The 16,915-nt window shown below is 39.5% G+C and overlaps 4 protein-coding genes across 4 annotated transcripts; all 4 read left to right on the forward strand.

Moving 5' to 3' along the window:
- The first annotated feature begins 7,516 nt into the window (after positions 1-7,516).
- LOC127096969 (uncharacterized) lies at positions 7,517-8,134 on the forward strand. Its single transcript, XM_051035498.1, has one exon. The coding sequence runs from the start codon at positions 7,517-7,519 to the stop codon at positions 8,132-8,134; it is 618 nt and encodes a 205-aa protein (XP_050891455.1).
- Positions 8,135-8,266: 132 nt separating this feature from the next.
- Positions 8,267-8,975, forward strand: LOC127096981 (uncharacterized). Its single transcript, XM_051035506.1, has 2 exons — positions 8,267-8,724; positions 8,777-8,975. Exons 1-2 carry the CDS (start codon positions 8,267-8,269, stop codon positions 8,973-8,975), a joined length of 657 nt encoding a protein of 218 aa, XP_050891463.1.
- Positions 8,976-12,140: 3,165 nt separating this feature from the next.
- LOC127096990 (uncharacterized) lies at positions 12,141-13,139 on the forward strand. Its single transcript, XM_051035514.1, has one exon. The coding sequence runs from the start codon at positions 12,141-12,143 to the stop codon at positions 13,137-13,139; it is 999 nt and encodes a 332-aa protein (XP_050891471.1).
- An 862-nt stretch (positions 13,140-14,001) lies between these two features.
- On the forward strand, positions 14,002-14,822 carry LOC127097011 (uncharacterized). The gene is made up of 2 exons (XM_051035533.1): positions 14,002-14,348; positions 14,774-14,822. Exons 1-2 carry the CDS (start codon positions 14,002-14,004, stop codon positions 14,820-14,822), a joined length of 396 nt encoding a protein of 131 aa, XP_050891490.1.
- The last annotated feature ends 2,093 nt before the right edge of the window (positions 14,823-16,915 follow it).

Consider the following 16,915-nt stretch of genomic DNA (forward strand, 5'->3'; position numbering starts at 1 on the left):
TATATATGATATAAGTAATCCTAATGAAAAATACAGTATATATGATATATTGTTTCTGTTTCATTCATTCAAACACTTAATGGTTATTTTCCTTTGAGCGATCAATGGTCATTTGCTTCAGAATCCGACATTAGTATGGTGAAGTAATTACCTGTTGATTAATCATACTGAATCAACAATCGAGGTGTGTTTGACAGCCTGAAATTGGTGCATTAGGGTTAGTGACGACACAAGGGTTGTGCTGTCAAAGAGTTATGAATTGAGGGTTTGTTGGATCACGTCTGTTGACTGTTTCAAAAGCATTGATTTTGGCCGCATGACGTTCGTCATGGGTCTGTGACGGTCGTAACAAGCTGGACGTGACGGTCGTAACATGCTTTGTGATGGTCGTCACATTCACAAAGTCAGAATTCTCAACTTTTCTGTTTTGTGACTGCGCAAGGGTTGTGTTGATGCAAAAACGATGTCGATTTTAAATGAATTGTTCATTAAAATTTTCGGCGCGGGGCGCTGCCCCCTTGACCCCCGTTCCCGCTGACCGGGCAGCGGACCCCCGGCTAACTCTGTGTAGTGTGATCGGTCGCTAAATCTTAATTTGGTTTTAATTAATTAAAAGAATTAAAATTAATAATAATAATGTGTTTATTATTATTGTCTTGTGGTGATCGGTTATGACCTTAGTTTTCCTTTATTTTGTTTTGGGTTTTTAAAATATGACCTGCGTGTCGTGCCTCTCTTTTAATCTCTTAATGTAACTTCTTTTCTCATCTCACTCCCTCTTATGTAAAACGAGTTTCTTTTATGTAATGTAATGTTATGAAGAAAGAGAAGAATTCAATATAAAAGGAGGACAACCTTAAAGATCTTGCTTGGAGAAGCTTAGATCGTTATTAGGTTAGCTTAGGTTCTCTCATTGGCTTGGGAGAACAATTACGCTAGGGGTCATAACTGTTTCATTATGTATGTTGATGCATGTGAATATATGTTGATGCATGTGAGAGACGATTTATATGATAAATAAGCCGGTGAGATCAGAATAATTGCAAATTCCCTCTAATTAAATATTAAGTTTATGTTTTCCAAGTTTTAGCACTCATCAAGACTAATATCGAATAATGTAGGTTTCGCCTACGCGAGGTGCATGTTCTATATTAGTAAGGTGCGATGGGATAATTGTAATATCCAATTGCTAAAACAATGGGTCAAACTTAACTAAACAAATTATAATAAGATTATATGTGTTTAGAAGCAAGAGTTGGAAATGATCCATGTGATGGATTGGAATAAGGAGTTATTCACCCAACTAAAATATTCGAGAGTTGTATTAGATACAATTGGAAGGAGTTCCTACCTAAATAACCTAGTTTTGTGTAATCCGCCTACGCGGACTTAAAACAAAGTGAAATGTGGATCTCGACCCACTAGAAAATCTTCCAACGGGATTTTCCGAATCAAATGATGAGGGTCATTTGTTTTGAGTAAAATAGTGGGAGCATATTTAATTAAAGGCCTAATTAAATATGTTATTGATACTTATATTTTCATTAATTTCATGTAGATTACCATGACAACAAACACCTCTAACAACATTTTGCGATCAATCCTTGACAAGGAAAAATTGTCTGGGACAAATTTTCTGGATTGACACCGAAATCTGAGGATTGTCCTCAAACATGATAGAAAGTTGTGTGTCTTAGAGAAACCTGTTCCTGAAGAGGAACCTCCTAGTTCTGCACCTAAGGCAGAAAGAGATGCTTATAAGAAGCATGTCGATGATGCCAATGAAACCGCTTGTCTCATGCTGGCTACCATGAACTTAGAGTTGCAAAAGTAACATGAGAACATGGCAGCGTTCGATATGATCGAACACCTGAAGATGCTCTATCAAGAGCAAACAAGGCATGAAAGGTTTGAGGTTTCAAAAGCCCTTTTTCAAGGCAAGTTAGAGGGAGCCCCTGTAGATCCCCATATGCTCAAGATGATTGGGTATGTGGAAAACCTTGAGAGGTTGGGTTTTCCCCTCGGAAAGGAACTTGCGACTGATTTGATCTTGCAATCATTGCCATATAGATTCAGTCAATTTGTCCTAAATTTCAATATGAATGATATGGACAAATCTCTTCCTGAACTGCTAGCCATGTTAAGAACTGCTGAGCAGAACCTGAAGTCAAAAGGGAAGTTCATTCTGATGATCAGAAATGGAAAGAGACAGAATAAAAGACCCACCAAGCAGAGTGATAAAGGGAAAGGCAAGGAAGTTGCCAAACCCAGACCCACTGTTGCTGCTTTGAAGCCTAGTGGAGGCATAGCAAAGGCAGACACCTACTCCCATTGCGGTAAGACCGGACACTGGAAGAGAAACTGCCCAAAGTACCTGGAAGACATGAAGAATGGAGTAGAGACTTCAACTTCAGGTATTTTTGTTATTGAAATTAATTTATCTACTTCTGCATCATGGGTATTAGATACTTGATGCGGTTCTCACATTTATACAAATGTGCAGGGGCTAGAAAGGAGTAGAGATTTGGCCAAAGGTGAAGGTAACCTACGAGTTGGCAATGGAGCAAAGGTTGATGCTTTAGCCATAGGAACTTATGTATTGACTTTACCTAGTGGTTTAATAATTCAGTTAGACAACTATTATTATGTGCCTGCAATTAGTAGGAATATTATTTCCGTTTCTTGTTTGGACAAGTTTGGTTTTTCATTTATAATAAAGAATAATTGTTGCTCAATTTATTTGAATGATATATTCTATGCTACTGCACAAATGAACAATGGACTATATGTCCTTGATCTCGAAATGCCTATTTATAACATTAATACTAAAATGATGAAACCTAATGAGTTAAATCCAACTTACCTTTCACATTGTCGATTAGGCCACATAAATGAGAAACACATTTCCAAACTCCATAAAGATGGAATCTTGGACTCTTTTGATTATGAATCATATGAGACATGCAGATCTTGTTTAATTGGAAAGATGACAAAGTCTCCATTCATAGGAAAAGGTGAAAGAGCGAATGATCTTTTGGCCCTCATACATACTGATGTATATGGACCACTGAACATACCAGCCAGAGGAGGTTTTCAGTACTTCATCATATTCACTGATGATTTCAGTAGATATGGTTATGTGTATTTAATGAAACATAAATCAGAGTCCTTTGAAAAATTCAAGGAATTCAAGAATGAAGTACAAAACCAACTAGGTAAGAATATTAAAACTCTTCGATCAGATCGAGGTGGTGAGTATTTAAGCCTAGAGTTTGATGACCATCTGAAAGAGTGTGGGATCCTATCCCAACTTACTCCTCTTGGAACACCCAAATGGAATGGTGTATCTGAGAGAAGAAATCGAACCCTATTAGATATGGTCCGATCCATGATGAGTCACGTCGATCTTCCAAACTCCTTTTAGGGACATGCACTATTGACAACAGCTTACACACTTAACCGTGTTCCATCCAAAAAGGTTGAGAAGACACCATATGAGATATGGAGTGGTAAGAAACCACATATGTCTTACATGAAGGTTTGGGGTTCTGAAGTTTATGTGAAACGAAAAATTTCAACTAAGCTTGAGCCCAAATCTGACAAATGCTTATTTGTGGGGTATCCTAAAGAAACAAGAGGGTATTACTTCTACAATCCTTCTGAGGGCAAAGTGTTTGTCGTTCGAACTTGAGTTTTCCTAGAAAAGGATTTTATTTCCGAAGGAATCAGTGGGAGGAAAGTAGAGCTTAAAGAGATTCAAGAATCACAAAGCATTGATACACCTATGGAGGAATTAGAGCAGAAACATAAGTAGTTGTGGAAGAACAACCTGCTCAAGTAGAACAAGACTGACGTAGGTCAAGCAGGATACGTCAACTACCTGAGAGATATGGATATCTCATAACTGATCAAGGTGATGTATTACTCATGGATCAAGATGAGCATGTGACCTACCAAGAGGTCATAACTGGTCCCGAGTCTGAGAAGTGGCTGGAAGCCATGAAATCTGAAATGGATTCCATGTACACAAACCAAGTTTGAACATTGGTAGAGCCTCTTGTAGGAGTTAACCCTATAGGATACAAGTGGGTCTTCAAGAAGAAGACTGTCATGGATGGTAAAGTACATACCTATAAGGCAAGACTGGTTACAAAAGGATATAAACAAATTCATGGGGTTGACTATGATGAAACCTTTTCACCAGTTGCAATGCTTAAATCTGTTCGGATTTTACTTGATATCGCTGCATATCATGATTATGAAATATGGCAGATGGATGTCAAAATTGCTTTCCTTAATGGGAATCTTCTTGAGGATGTGTACATGACACAGCCTGAAGGATTTGACATACCAGGAGAAGCCCAAAAGATATGTAAGTTACAAAGATCAATCTATGGATTGAAGCAAGCTTCCAGAAGTTGGAATCTTCATTTTGATGAAACAGTAAAACAATATGGATTCATCAAGAACGAAGATGATCCTTGTGTCTACAAGAAGGTTAGTGGGAGCATGATCGTTTTCCTGGTATTATATATAGATGACATATTACTCATTGGAAACGATGTCCCTACCCTACAACAAGTAAAGTCTTGGTTAGGGAAATGCTTTTCTATGAAGGACCTAGGTGAATCAGCCTATATATTAGGAATCAGAATCTATAGAGATAGATCACAAAAACTGTTTGGCCTAAGTCAGAGTACATACATAGACAAAGTGCTGAGACGCTTTAATATGCATGATTCCAAGAAAGGATTCATACCTATGCAACATGGCTTGTGTCTATCAAAAACACAATCCCCTTCAACTAAGGAAGAAAGGGATCGCATGAATAAGATTCCATATGCATCTGCAATAGGATCTATCATGTATGCCATGTTATGTACTCGACCAGATGTCTCGTATGCTTTAAGTGCAGCGAGTAGGTACCAATCTGATCCTGGTGATGCTCATTGGGTAGTTGTCAAGAATATCCTCAAGTATTTAAGAAGGACTAAGGACTCATTCTTGATATATGGAGGTCAGGAAGAGATGGCTGTAATTGGATACACCTATGCTAGCTTCCAGACAGATAAGGATGACTTTAGATCGCAATCTGGTTATGTGTTTTGCTTATATGGTGGTGATGTGAGTTGGAAAAGTTCAAAGCAAGATACAGTTGCTGATTCTACAACCGAGGTCGAGTATATTGTTGCCTCAAGTGCAACAAAGGAAGTTGTTTGGATCAAAAAGCTCATTAGTGAACTTGGCATAGTTCCTGGCATTGTGGATCCCATTGGTCTCTATTGTAATAACAATGGTGCTATCGCACAAGCTAAGGAGCCTAGATCTCACCAACGATCCAAACACATACTTAGGCGTTATCACCTTATTCGAGAGATAATAGATATAGGAGATGTGAAAATATGCAGAGTACCTACACTTGACAATATCGTTGACCCACTGACAAAGCCTCTTGCACAGCAGAAGCATGATGCCCATACTAGATCTATGGGCATTAGGGGTATGCTTGATTGGCTCTAGTGCTAGTGGGAGATTGTTGGTGTAAGCCCTAGAGGCCAATACTTTTGGTACTTGTATCTAATTATTTATTAATAATAAAAGGTTTTTTCTTTATTATGTTTATTTAATAAAGTCCCTAGAATAGCTAGTCCGTTTAATGTATCAAGTATGACTTAATCATGAGATCACATTAAACACAAGGACACTATTCTTAAAGTATCCGTAGTCAAGCTTTATTGAAGTGGGATAACATTAAAGCATTAAGACTATTATGTATATAGACTGATGATCACATATCATGGATCATGGATAAGGAGTTATTAAGTCTTAAACATAGGTATGAATATTAAGAGTAATATTTATACTGGATTGACCCGCTATGAGAATGCTATATAGAATGTTATGCAAAGTGTCATAAGTTATTCTCGTGGTGATAATGGTGTATACCACCCTTCGACCTGAAACCACTATGGACCCTAGATATAGAGTCGAGTACCTTATTGCTGATCAAACGTTGTCCGTAACTGGATGACCATAAAGACAGTTGATGGGTACTCTATGAAGCATGCTAAGGGACATGAGTGACCTAGATAGAATTTGCCCATCCTGCGTAACAGGATAAATGTCTATGGGCCCAATATTGAACTGGACAAGGATGACACAGTATATGCCTTGTGTTCAATATAGACATAAGGGCAAAAGGGTAATTGTACACATAAGTATTATCACAAAAGGATTTGTCAAATCACATGACATTTTCATGTCTTGGGTAGCAGTGATGTGTTGCTAGATACCGCTCACTATTTATTATGTTAAATACGTGATTTAATATAATTGCCAATGCCGCGAAAACCTACAGGGTCACACACAAAGGACGGATTGATGAGAGATAGAGTAACTAAGGAACACTGTAAGGTACGGTGCACTTAAGTGAATTGTAGAACATCGTAAGGTACGGTGTACTTAAGTAGAATACGAAATATGGTAAGGTACCAAGCGCTTAAGTGATTTTGGCATATTGTAAGATATGGGCCACATACACTTAAGTGGGATTTTTTAGCTTATAGCCCATACAAGTGGTTCTATAAATAGAACACTTATGCAGAAGCATTTGGGCAGTTGCATTTTTTGTTTCTCTCACTCACTCACTCAAAGCCTTCATTCATAGCAGCTAGCACTGAGATTGAAGGAATCCGTTCGTGTGGACTGAGTAGAGGCGTTGTCATCGTTCAACGTTCGTGATCGCTCCGTAGATCTGCATCAAAGGTTTCAATCGTCATAAGAGGTAACGATTCCATCACTGATCATGCCCATTCGTAAGGATCACTAAAGGAGAAATTTTAAATTCCGCTGCATTTTGGATCGCCCTTCTCCTTCAGAAGGTACACGAGGAGAATGGTAAATCCACCAAATAATAAGAATCCTCTAGATAATAATGGAGAACCACCCCCTAAGTCAGCGCCAAGGGAAAGTACGGTTGTGGCACCTGCTGCAGAACTGTTACCATCCATGGCGAATTTGACGCCTGTGCGGTCGAGGGCCCATAGTGGGTATGTTTTGTCTTATGTGGGGCCATAAATCCCACCAACAAATCCTTTAGGAACATAGGGTCCACTAGGGACCCCCCCCCCCTCAAAGGGGAAAACAAATTTTTAGGCCTTATGTGAGTGGTTTTTTAATGTCAGTGAATGGTCACGAACAACCCTTTGGCATGCCAACTGCGATGATGGAGAATTTACATAATTCGACATTGATATATGCCGACCCATTATTGAGTGCATCTTCGCTATTGTAGGGATTTAGGTCTGGTGTAAACAATTTGGGTCGAAACCACACTTTAGGGATGAGTCTTCATACCCAGATGTCCAATATGACAAATAATTCCGCAGCGGTGTTGAGGCAGGAAATGGATGAAAGTAACCATAAAATGGTCCAGATGTTGGCCCAAACAATGGTTACAATATTCAACCCATTGATCCAAGATACTACCCATTCGAAGCAACAAACGGCAGCGCAAATGACGCATATTGCTGATTTCTTTGGTGTCCCACAACCTCCTCGACACCCTCAGAAGGGATGGACAAGAGAAAATCAAGGATTAGCCATCGAGGATGACCTTACCATTAACCAGGTACCACGAAATGCACCACAAGCAAACATGGTAAATCAGGGGATAAGAGTGGAACCACTTAGGGTCGAAGCCCCTATGGCTGAACAACAAAATGCTGACGAACTCGTACAGCAAATTCGACGCGATAATATGGCAGTAGATAATAATTTAGCAGCCATGGTCAAAAGAATCATGGTGCGAAATGGGGTAGATGTTGGCCTCCACAGGCCAAATTATACGTCACCTTTGTCTGAGTACGTTCTGCGATCAAAACTACCCGTTAGGTGGAAAGTCCCTAAATTCACCAAGTTTTCTAGGGATACTAGTAAGTCCACTGTAGAACACATGGCCAGATACCTCATAGAGGTAGAGGAGATTGCAAACAATGAGAGTCTTAGGATAAAATATTTCCCTAGTTCCCTTATGAAGAACGCCTTTATGTGGTTCACCACATTACTAGCGAATTCCATTGATACTTGGACTTGTTTGGAAAGACTGTTCCATGAGCAATTTTACATGGGATAGTCAAAGATAAGTCTGAAAGGATTGACCAGTATCAAACGAAAGGTTACTGAGTCAATAGATGATTACCTGAACATGTTTCGTCTTTTTAAGGCAAGATGTTTTACGCAAGTGCTTGACCATGAGTTGGTCGAAATGACCGCCGATGGGCTTGACTATTCTATTAGGAAAAAGTTAGATACCCAATACCTGAGAGATATGTCCCAATTGGCTGATAGAGTTCGACAGGTGGAACAGTTGAAGGCTGAGAAAGCCAGGGCAAACAAAAACAATAGGAAGGATAGAATAGCCTATGTCGAATTAGGTAACGACAAACCTGAAACGTTTGGGGAACAGGTAGATTTCAATGAAGGTGAGATCGACCTTGCTGAACTAAAGCAAGGACCACTTTATTCCTGCAAATTCCTAACCCCATCGAGTGGGAAGAATTCAATCGAACCAGATAAGGATGCTAGGTTCCCTAAGAAGATTTATACCTTCGGCGTCACTAAATGTGATAAAATCTTCGATTTACTTGTTATAGGTGGTCAGATGATAGTGCCTCCTAGAGCTAAAATTCTCCCTCTAGAACAAAGGAAAAAAGAGGGTTTTTTGTAAGTATCATAATTATTTGGGCCATAAAACCTCACAATGTTTTCTTTTCAGGGACCTCGTGCAAAGTGCTATAAGGGACGGAAGGCTCCAGTTTGGCGACAAATCAAAGGCTCCGATGAGGATTGATGTTGACCCTCTTCAGATTGTTGATTCCCATTACACTGAACCATCCATGGTCAACATGGTGGAAATATCTGAGGATTCTGGAAAGAAGGCTGACATGGTCGAAGTCTTTGATGACTTTAAATAGGAAGCTGCTAAAGGGGTCACTGAGGATCCCCATCAAATTTTCCCAACAGAAACTGCTGTGGGTTTCGTCAGAGAGGTCACTAAGGATCTCAATAAGGGGATTATTGTCAGTTTCACAACAAATGAGACCACTGAAGGTTTCATACACATAGACATGACTGAGGCCACTAATGACCTTAGAGTTAAGCTACAAAAGTTAGACATTATTGAGGATGTCAACATGGGAATCAACATGGTCGAATTGACCTAGAAGACCGCTAAAATGGAGGTAGATAAAGAAAGCCTCCGACAGGAAGAATACAATAAAATGGACTACCCCAAACAAGAGGAAGGCCTGGTCAAATTCCTTCATAGGTGCCATAGGAAAAGGTTAGAAGTTATGTTGTGCTCAAGGTGCAGTTCGGTTTTCGACAGGAAAGCTGTGGAGAACCTCAAGGGGGTTCGACGGGCCAAAAGGGGGAGAAATTTGAGGGACCCTATAAATAGCCAAGCATCCGACGGCAGATGGGATCCTAGAAGGGGAAACCAAAAGGGCCCACCTCTTCAGGCGAACATGCCTTCAACCTATATGCCTACTACTGAAGCCCCTATGGATACTTGGATGAAACCAGCTGGAGGGAGAGGACATGGCCATCAAAAATGACAAAGTTTCGATGTCAAAAGAGGGTCCTCAATAGCCTATCGAAAAGAGTTTTAGGCGTCAAAACAAGTGGCATATCGTTCCGAGAATTACAAAGGAAAAAGCCCAATGTCCCGATCTCAGTGGAGAAGGTAACAACGGTAAAGGAAAACTGAAAAAGAAGTTGCAGAATAGGTGAAACCTGAATCTAGTAGCAGCATGCCGCTAAGGCAGGAAAAGAAAGAAGAAAAGAAGTCAGTCGAGAGGAAATTTTTTTCTCCTCAAGAGAAGGTGCATGCGGTAAAGTCTGATCATGACGAAGACATGATGTCAGACAACTTCGACTCTGATTTGGATGCTTCTCTAGACATTACGTGCAATGTGGTATTTGTCCTTCCCAGAGAATACGACCAAGTCATGGAGGTCTAGGAGCCAAAAGATATGGCTGAAATGGAGATGGCGAAACACAAGCCTGTATGTTATTACATCATGAACAATAGCTGTGTGGATGAGCAAAACGCTTTCTTTGAAAGGCCTGATTAGTCGATGAAAAGCCATCTAATACCTATGTTTATTAGAGGCAAAGTAGGAAATGTGGGGGTAAATAAGATCCTAGTTGATGGTGGAGCAACAATGAACTTGATGCCGCATTACATGCTAAAAAGGTTCGGTAAGGATGACACTGACACAAAGCCCCACAACATGGTTCTCTCAAACTATGTAGGGAAAGTCGTAACTATATCGGGGGTGATACAAGTTGACCTCATTGTCAGTGCAATAACAAGGCCGACGATGTTCATGGTAATAGCATCAAAAGCCAACTATAATTTGTTGCTAGGTAAGGAATGGATTCATGGCATAGATGCAGTCTCTTCTTCGATGCACCAGGGGGTCACCATCTGGAGAAGTGATGGGATTATGGAAAATATAGAAGCAGACTAAAGCTATTTTATGGTTGAAGTTAATCATGTGGATATGAGAAGCTTCTACAGGAACCTGGCCCACATAACGCCTTCCAGTCCAGCAGGTTTCGACTTTTCACCTGCGGATAACGCATTTTGCTCCCTCTATCTGCACCGAACTTACAGGTTTCAATGGGATAGAGAAATGGTCGGTGAAGAGGATTTCGCCTATGGAGGTATTGAAGGTATCCAACCCACGGGTTGGGGAAGTGAATTTGGTGATGATGTCTGATCTAAAGACATTAAAAAGGATTTCGGTTTATGTAGCCGAAAATAAATTGAAAGCGACCTTAAAGGCCGAAGTTAAATACATAGTTGTCGAAGCCAAAAAGACAGAAATGCACTTGGATGGTCTTGGTAAGGACTTCGATCCATAACCACCAGATAAGGTTCCAAACGAAGTGTAAGGCCATGGGCTCTACACCATCTATGATGACGAGCCTTTGGGTTTCGAAAAGGATCCGCTGGCAAGTAACACAAAGATGCTAGCACGGGATCCCTTAGAAGAAATCGACTTGGGGATAGGGGGAATCAAAATGCCCATATATGTAAGTGCTAACATCAGCCTAGAACTCAAGATCGAAGTGATCCATTGCTGAAGGAGTACAAGACTGCTTCGCATGGGATTACAATGAAATGCCTGGTTTAAGCAGAGATTTGGTCGAACTGAAGTTGCCAATAAAGCCTATCAAGCAAACCCCGAGGCGATTTACACCCGAAGTTCTGTCGAAAATCAAAGAGGAGGTCGAAAGGCTTCTCAAATGCAATTTCATCTGCATGACCAGGTATGTCGAATGGATTGCTAATATTGTACCGACTATTAAAAAGAACAGTACTCTGAGGGTTTGCATTGAATTCAGAGATTTGATTGATGCAACCCCAAAAGATGAGTATCCAATGCTTGTGGAGGAAATGCTAGTAGATTCCACTGCAGGATACGAGTATCCTAGTATGCTCGACCCAATATTTTGGATATAACCAGATTTTTATTGCTGACGAAGATGTGCCAAAGACGACATTTCGATTCCCCAGAGCATTAGGCACCTACGAATGGGTAGTAATGCCTTTTGTCCTAAAAAACGCTGGGGCAACTTATCAACAGGCAATGAATTCCATTTTTCATGATTTCATCAAAACATTTATGCAAATTTACATAGATGATATTGCAATTAAGTCTATTTCAACAAATAATCATATAAACCATCTTTGACAATCATTCGACAGAATGAGGAAACATGGTCTAAAAATGAATCCTCTAAAATGTGATTTCTGTGTGCAACCAAGGGATTTCTCAGGCTTCGTGGTCCACAAGAAAGGGATCGAAATTAATCCGAACAAGACCAAGGTCATTATGGAGGCGAAAACACCATCAATGAAGAAGGAATTGCAGTCGTTGCTAGGCAAGATCAACTTCTTAAGGAGATTTATATTGAACTTAAATGGCAAGACTTAAGCCTTCTCACCTCTACTTTGACTCAAGAGGGAAAGCTTTGAATGAGGGCAAGTACAACAAGAGGCTTTCGACAAGATCAAAGACTACCTTGTGCATCCTCTGATTCTGTCACCTCCTTGTAGGAATAGAAGTATGAGATTGTACATAGCTGCATCTGATGTAACTTTAGGGAGCATGTTGGCTCAGGAGGATGATAATGGTGTCGAAAGGGCCATTTACTATCTTAGTAGAGTTCTAAATGATGCAGAAACCAGATATAGTATAGTCGAAAAATTATGCCTATGTCTATATTTCTCTTGTACAAAACTAAATCATTATGTAAAGCCAGTTGATGTGTATGTTTCGTCTCATTTCGACATTATTAAGCATATGTTATCTAAACCTATCTTACATAGTCGAATTGGTAAATGGGTATTGGCTTTGACCGGGTATTCTTTAACTTATATGCCTTTAAAGGCTGTTAAGGGACAAGCGGTGGCAGACTTTATAGTCGACCACTCCATAGTACAAAACTCCTTAAACTATCTGGAGTTTGAGCCTTGGGAGTTGTACTTCGATGGTTCTACTCATAAATATGGAACGGGTGTCAGGATACTAATTATTTCTCCTAGAAAAATTCCAACAAAATTTAAGTATAAGGTCGAAGGCCTTTGTTCAAACAATGAGGCTGAGTACGAGGCTTTGATAGCCAACCTTGAGATCTTGTTGGAATTGGGGGCAACTCGAGTCAAAATACTGGAAGACTCAGAACTATTAATAAAACAAATAAAAAAGGAGTACAAATGTTTTAAAGAAAATCTAATTATGCGTTTTGTGATAGCTAGTAGACTCTTACGTAAGTTTGAAGTGGTAAACATTCGACATATACCTCGACTTCAGAATCAAGAGGCAAATGACTTATCTCAGATTTCCTCTGGATATAAAATTTCAAAAGAGAAATTACAAGATGTGATTGAGGTCATAGGAAGAGTAGTGTCTACTAGACTTTCCATATCAAATTTGGGGGAAACAAAGTTAGGATATGTTGACGAAGAGAATTTCGAGATTCTGGCAATGTATTGTTTGGCAGATGAAGATTGGAGAAAGCCAATAGTAGAATATTTAGAAAATTCAGCATCATCTACTAAATGAAAAGTCAGGTGTCGAGCTTCAAGATACATTCTTATAGGAACAAATTATTCAAAAAGACACCTCAAGGAGTATTACTTAAATGCCTTAGTGAATCTGAGGCATACATAGACCTCTATATTGTCCATAGTGGGGCATGTAGGGCACATCAAGTGGGCCATAAAATAAAATGGCTATTATTTAAACAAGAATGTATTGGCCTACCATGCTTAAGGATTATATGAAATTCTCTAAAGGGTGTCAAGAGTGCCAAATGCATGCAGGCATACAACATGTCCCTGCAAGCGAACTCCACTCCATTGTGAAACCTTGGCCTTTTATAGGTTGGGCCTTAGACCTAGTTGGAGAGATTCAACCAGCGTCATCTAAAGGTCCAAGATACATTCTAGTGGGTATAGATTATTTCACCAAGTGGATTGAAGTTATACCTTTGACGAATGTTGACCAAGAGATTGTAACCAAATTCATTCAGAAGCATATTATCTATAGGTTTGGAATCCTAGAAACTATTACAACGGATCAAGGATCAGTTTTTACTGGTCAAAAAGTCCAGGATTTTTCTAAGGAAATGGGGTTCAAATTACTAACGTCTACACCTTATTACGCTCAGGCTAATGGTCAGGTCGAAGCAGCAAATAAGGTGGTAATTGGGATAATTAAAAAGCATGTAGGGAAAAAGCCAAGAAATTGGCATAAGACATTAAAGCAAATTTTATGGGCTTGTCGAACCTCCCCTAAAGAGGCTACAAATACTACGCCTTTCCGGTTAACATATGGTCATGATACTGTTTTGCCAGTCGAAATTTACTAGCAATCAACAAGAATTCAGAGGCACCATGAAATTTCATCTGAGTCTTATTGGAACATGATGTTGGATGAATTAGTTGATTTAGACGAAGCAAGATTAAGTACCTTAGAATTATTAAAAAGGCATAAAAAGATAGTAGAAAAGTCGTATAGCAAAAAGGTCAAAGTTAAATTATTTTCGACTGGAGATTTAGTGTGGAAAATGATTTTACCTATGGATCGGAAAGATATAGCACTTGAAAAATGGTACCCTAAATGGGAAGGCCCTTTTCAAGTTACTCAAGTTTTCTCAGACGGTGCATATGAAATCGAAGACTTAGTTGAAGATCAAAGACTCTTGAGAATAAATAGGAACTATTTGAAGAAATATAAGCCTGCATTTCAGGAGGTAAAAATAGCGAAAGAGTAACTTATGTAAAAGAGTTAGAGCCATAATGGTAAAATCAACGTTAACCAGATTGCCAAAATGGCCAAGTCATTACATAAAGATCCACAAAGGGCTTTAAAAATCATCACATTAGAATTAAACTAAGACAAACACTTCAAATGCATTCGACCCATTTAAAAGGGGAGAGATTCTTTCATTTTCTGGTACTTTGATTTTTGAAGTTGTAAGCGACGTCCCCTACCAGATTTGTCAGAAATAAGAGTGTCAATCTCTTCCCCCCTTTTTTTGGGCCCTTTCCACATGTTGCAGACCAATTTGAACTTCTTTCGCCAACACATCTTTGTCCAGCTTTAGGAGTTCCTCTTTGCGCTCTTTAGCCCTGACAATTTTGGTTTGCAATTCTTTGATTCGTTATTCCCAAACTTTTATGTTCTTGTCACAGGCTTCAATTTCCTTCTTATTCTGCTGTCCGGGTTTCTGATTTACTCTGAATTTTGTTAGAAACTTCCCTTATTCGACTAAGGTCAGCAACAACATAATCAATCAGCAGCCCAAATCCATGACCAAATCTGCGACTTCTTATGAGGCATTTACAACATCGATTTCTTTTAGGAGATCTTTGATCTCGTAAGGGGAAGAGGTGTCATTTTCTAAAAGTTGGATTAAGTCAATGTCGAAGGCTTTCTCTTTAAGTATCTAGAGCACTTTGCTACCAGATTGGCTTGTGGTTGGACCTCCTAACACTGTTGAAGTGCTGGGATTTTTCTCTGACAAGCTACCTCTGACACTAATGATGGACTTCAGATATTCCAATTGATTGCTTCGTTTAAGCGCTTCTAACTCTGCAAGAGATAGGGCAATGGCAGTGTCTATCGAAGGCCTTGTGGCGTTGTTGGCGGCATGTGTTTGTTGATCCTCTTGGACATTCCTTTCTTCATCACCAGCGTTACTTCGATCCTTATCCTCGTCCTCTAGGGGTTCTTCATCGAAGTTAAACATAGATTGATCATCTTCTTCTTCGTTATCAGGATCATCCACATCTTGGTTAGTTTCGGGTCAACCGTCTTCAGATTCTTCTTTAGGAATTTCCCCAGGGTCTTGCATTTATGCATATTTTTCCACTAGGGCATCTTTATTTTGCTTATCCTCAGGTTCAGAGCCACTAGTGTGGGAATGTTGGGTGATGATTTTTGGTGGAGAGTTTTCCTGTATTTCTGTAGTAGGATTGTTCACTTCGCCCATAGACCCTTTGTCGGATGTAACGACGACCGGTGTAATAGTCGGATGTAACGAAATAAGACAAAAATTTGGTAAGTCGAAGGCAAAAGGAGAATGTAGTTAATTAGTCAAGAGTAAAGGTGAGACGTTTTACCTTAGGGTCTTCGGCCCCAGGATTGGAGTTATCACTCTTTATTTGTTCTGGCATCTTCTTCGACTTAGCCTCAGATTCAGCCCCAGGTATTTTTTGGGTAGGAGGATTTTTCGATGCACTGGTTTTTGTTTTCGGATGAACAGGAGTGCCTTAAAGCTTTAGTTGTTTCTTCCTCCTTTGTTTGGTGGGTTTAGAGGCATCTGGAGATAAGTCTTCATCATCAGATTCAATGGCTTCAACCTTAATTTCTTTTTTCTTTCTTTTCTTGGGGGTTAACGGTGGCTTTCGGCTAGCTTAAAGGAAAAAGGAGTGTAAATATTTAGAAATGAGAAAGTGATGCCTAAGTCGAAGGTGTCAATATATGGAATGCATATACCTTTGTTGTTGTTGCTTCGGTGGATCTTTTTATTGTGGGGGCATCTTTCTTGGGTGGAACTCTTACAGTTGAAAAAAGAATTAAATTAGTGCAAAGTAAAGAAGTGAGAAGGACCAAGAGAAGGAGTGAGTCGAAAAACCTCTCATTACACACCTTCATAGATCTCAGATTCTATATGAACATCTTTTATGCCAATATGAAGGTGCCCTTTGAAACTGCCCAAGTTGTGCTTAGTCAAACCACCCAGTTAGCTTTTTTCTCAGATTCTTATCAAATAATTTTTATAAAGTCCTCACAGACGAACCAGTCTGGAAATGGAGGGCTAAAAGCCACACCAAATTTGGCACTTGGTAGTCGAGGGAATTTAGGAGGATACATATTAAAAGCAGTTAGATATTATTGCTCAGGTTTAACGTGTGAAGGTAATTTTAAAAATTCCATTTTTTTCGTAAGTTTCTCCTTCAAAGTGACTGCTGCGTCGCAGACGGTTCGAATAAGATCATCAAGTCTATAGGTAGTTACAAAGTACTTTTGGAATGCTTGGTTTTTGTATGTGATTTGAAATACCCTTTTTAACCTTATCTTGCACAGAAGTAAAAGCTTTGGTAAGATGATGATGAAATGCAGGAACATTAAAAAATTATGTTTCATAGTAATCACGCCACCACAAGTTGAATTCGTGAGTGCAGAGAAAGTAAGGTTTGAAGGCGAATGGACTAAGTTTCGTTTGAACAACATATTTGGCTATCTGCCTGCTGCTGGTAGCCTCGGTGTGGATGGCATTGTAAAGAAGGAAATAATTATTTCTTGCATAAAGGGGTTTTAGGAAGATCTGA

Source organism: Lathyrus oleraceus, chromosome 1 (genome assembly GCF_024323335.1).
Source record: "Lathyrus oleraceus cultivar Zhongwan6 chromosome 1, CAAS_Psat_ZW6_1.0, whole genome shotgun sequence".
Classification (NCBI taxonomy): Eukaryota; Viridiplantae; Streptophyta; class Magnoliopsida; order Fabales; family Fabaceae; genus Lathyrus; species Lathyrus oleraceus.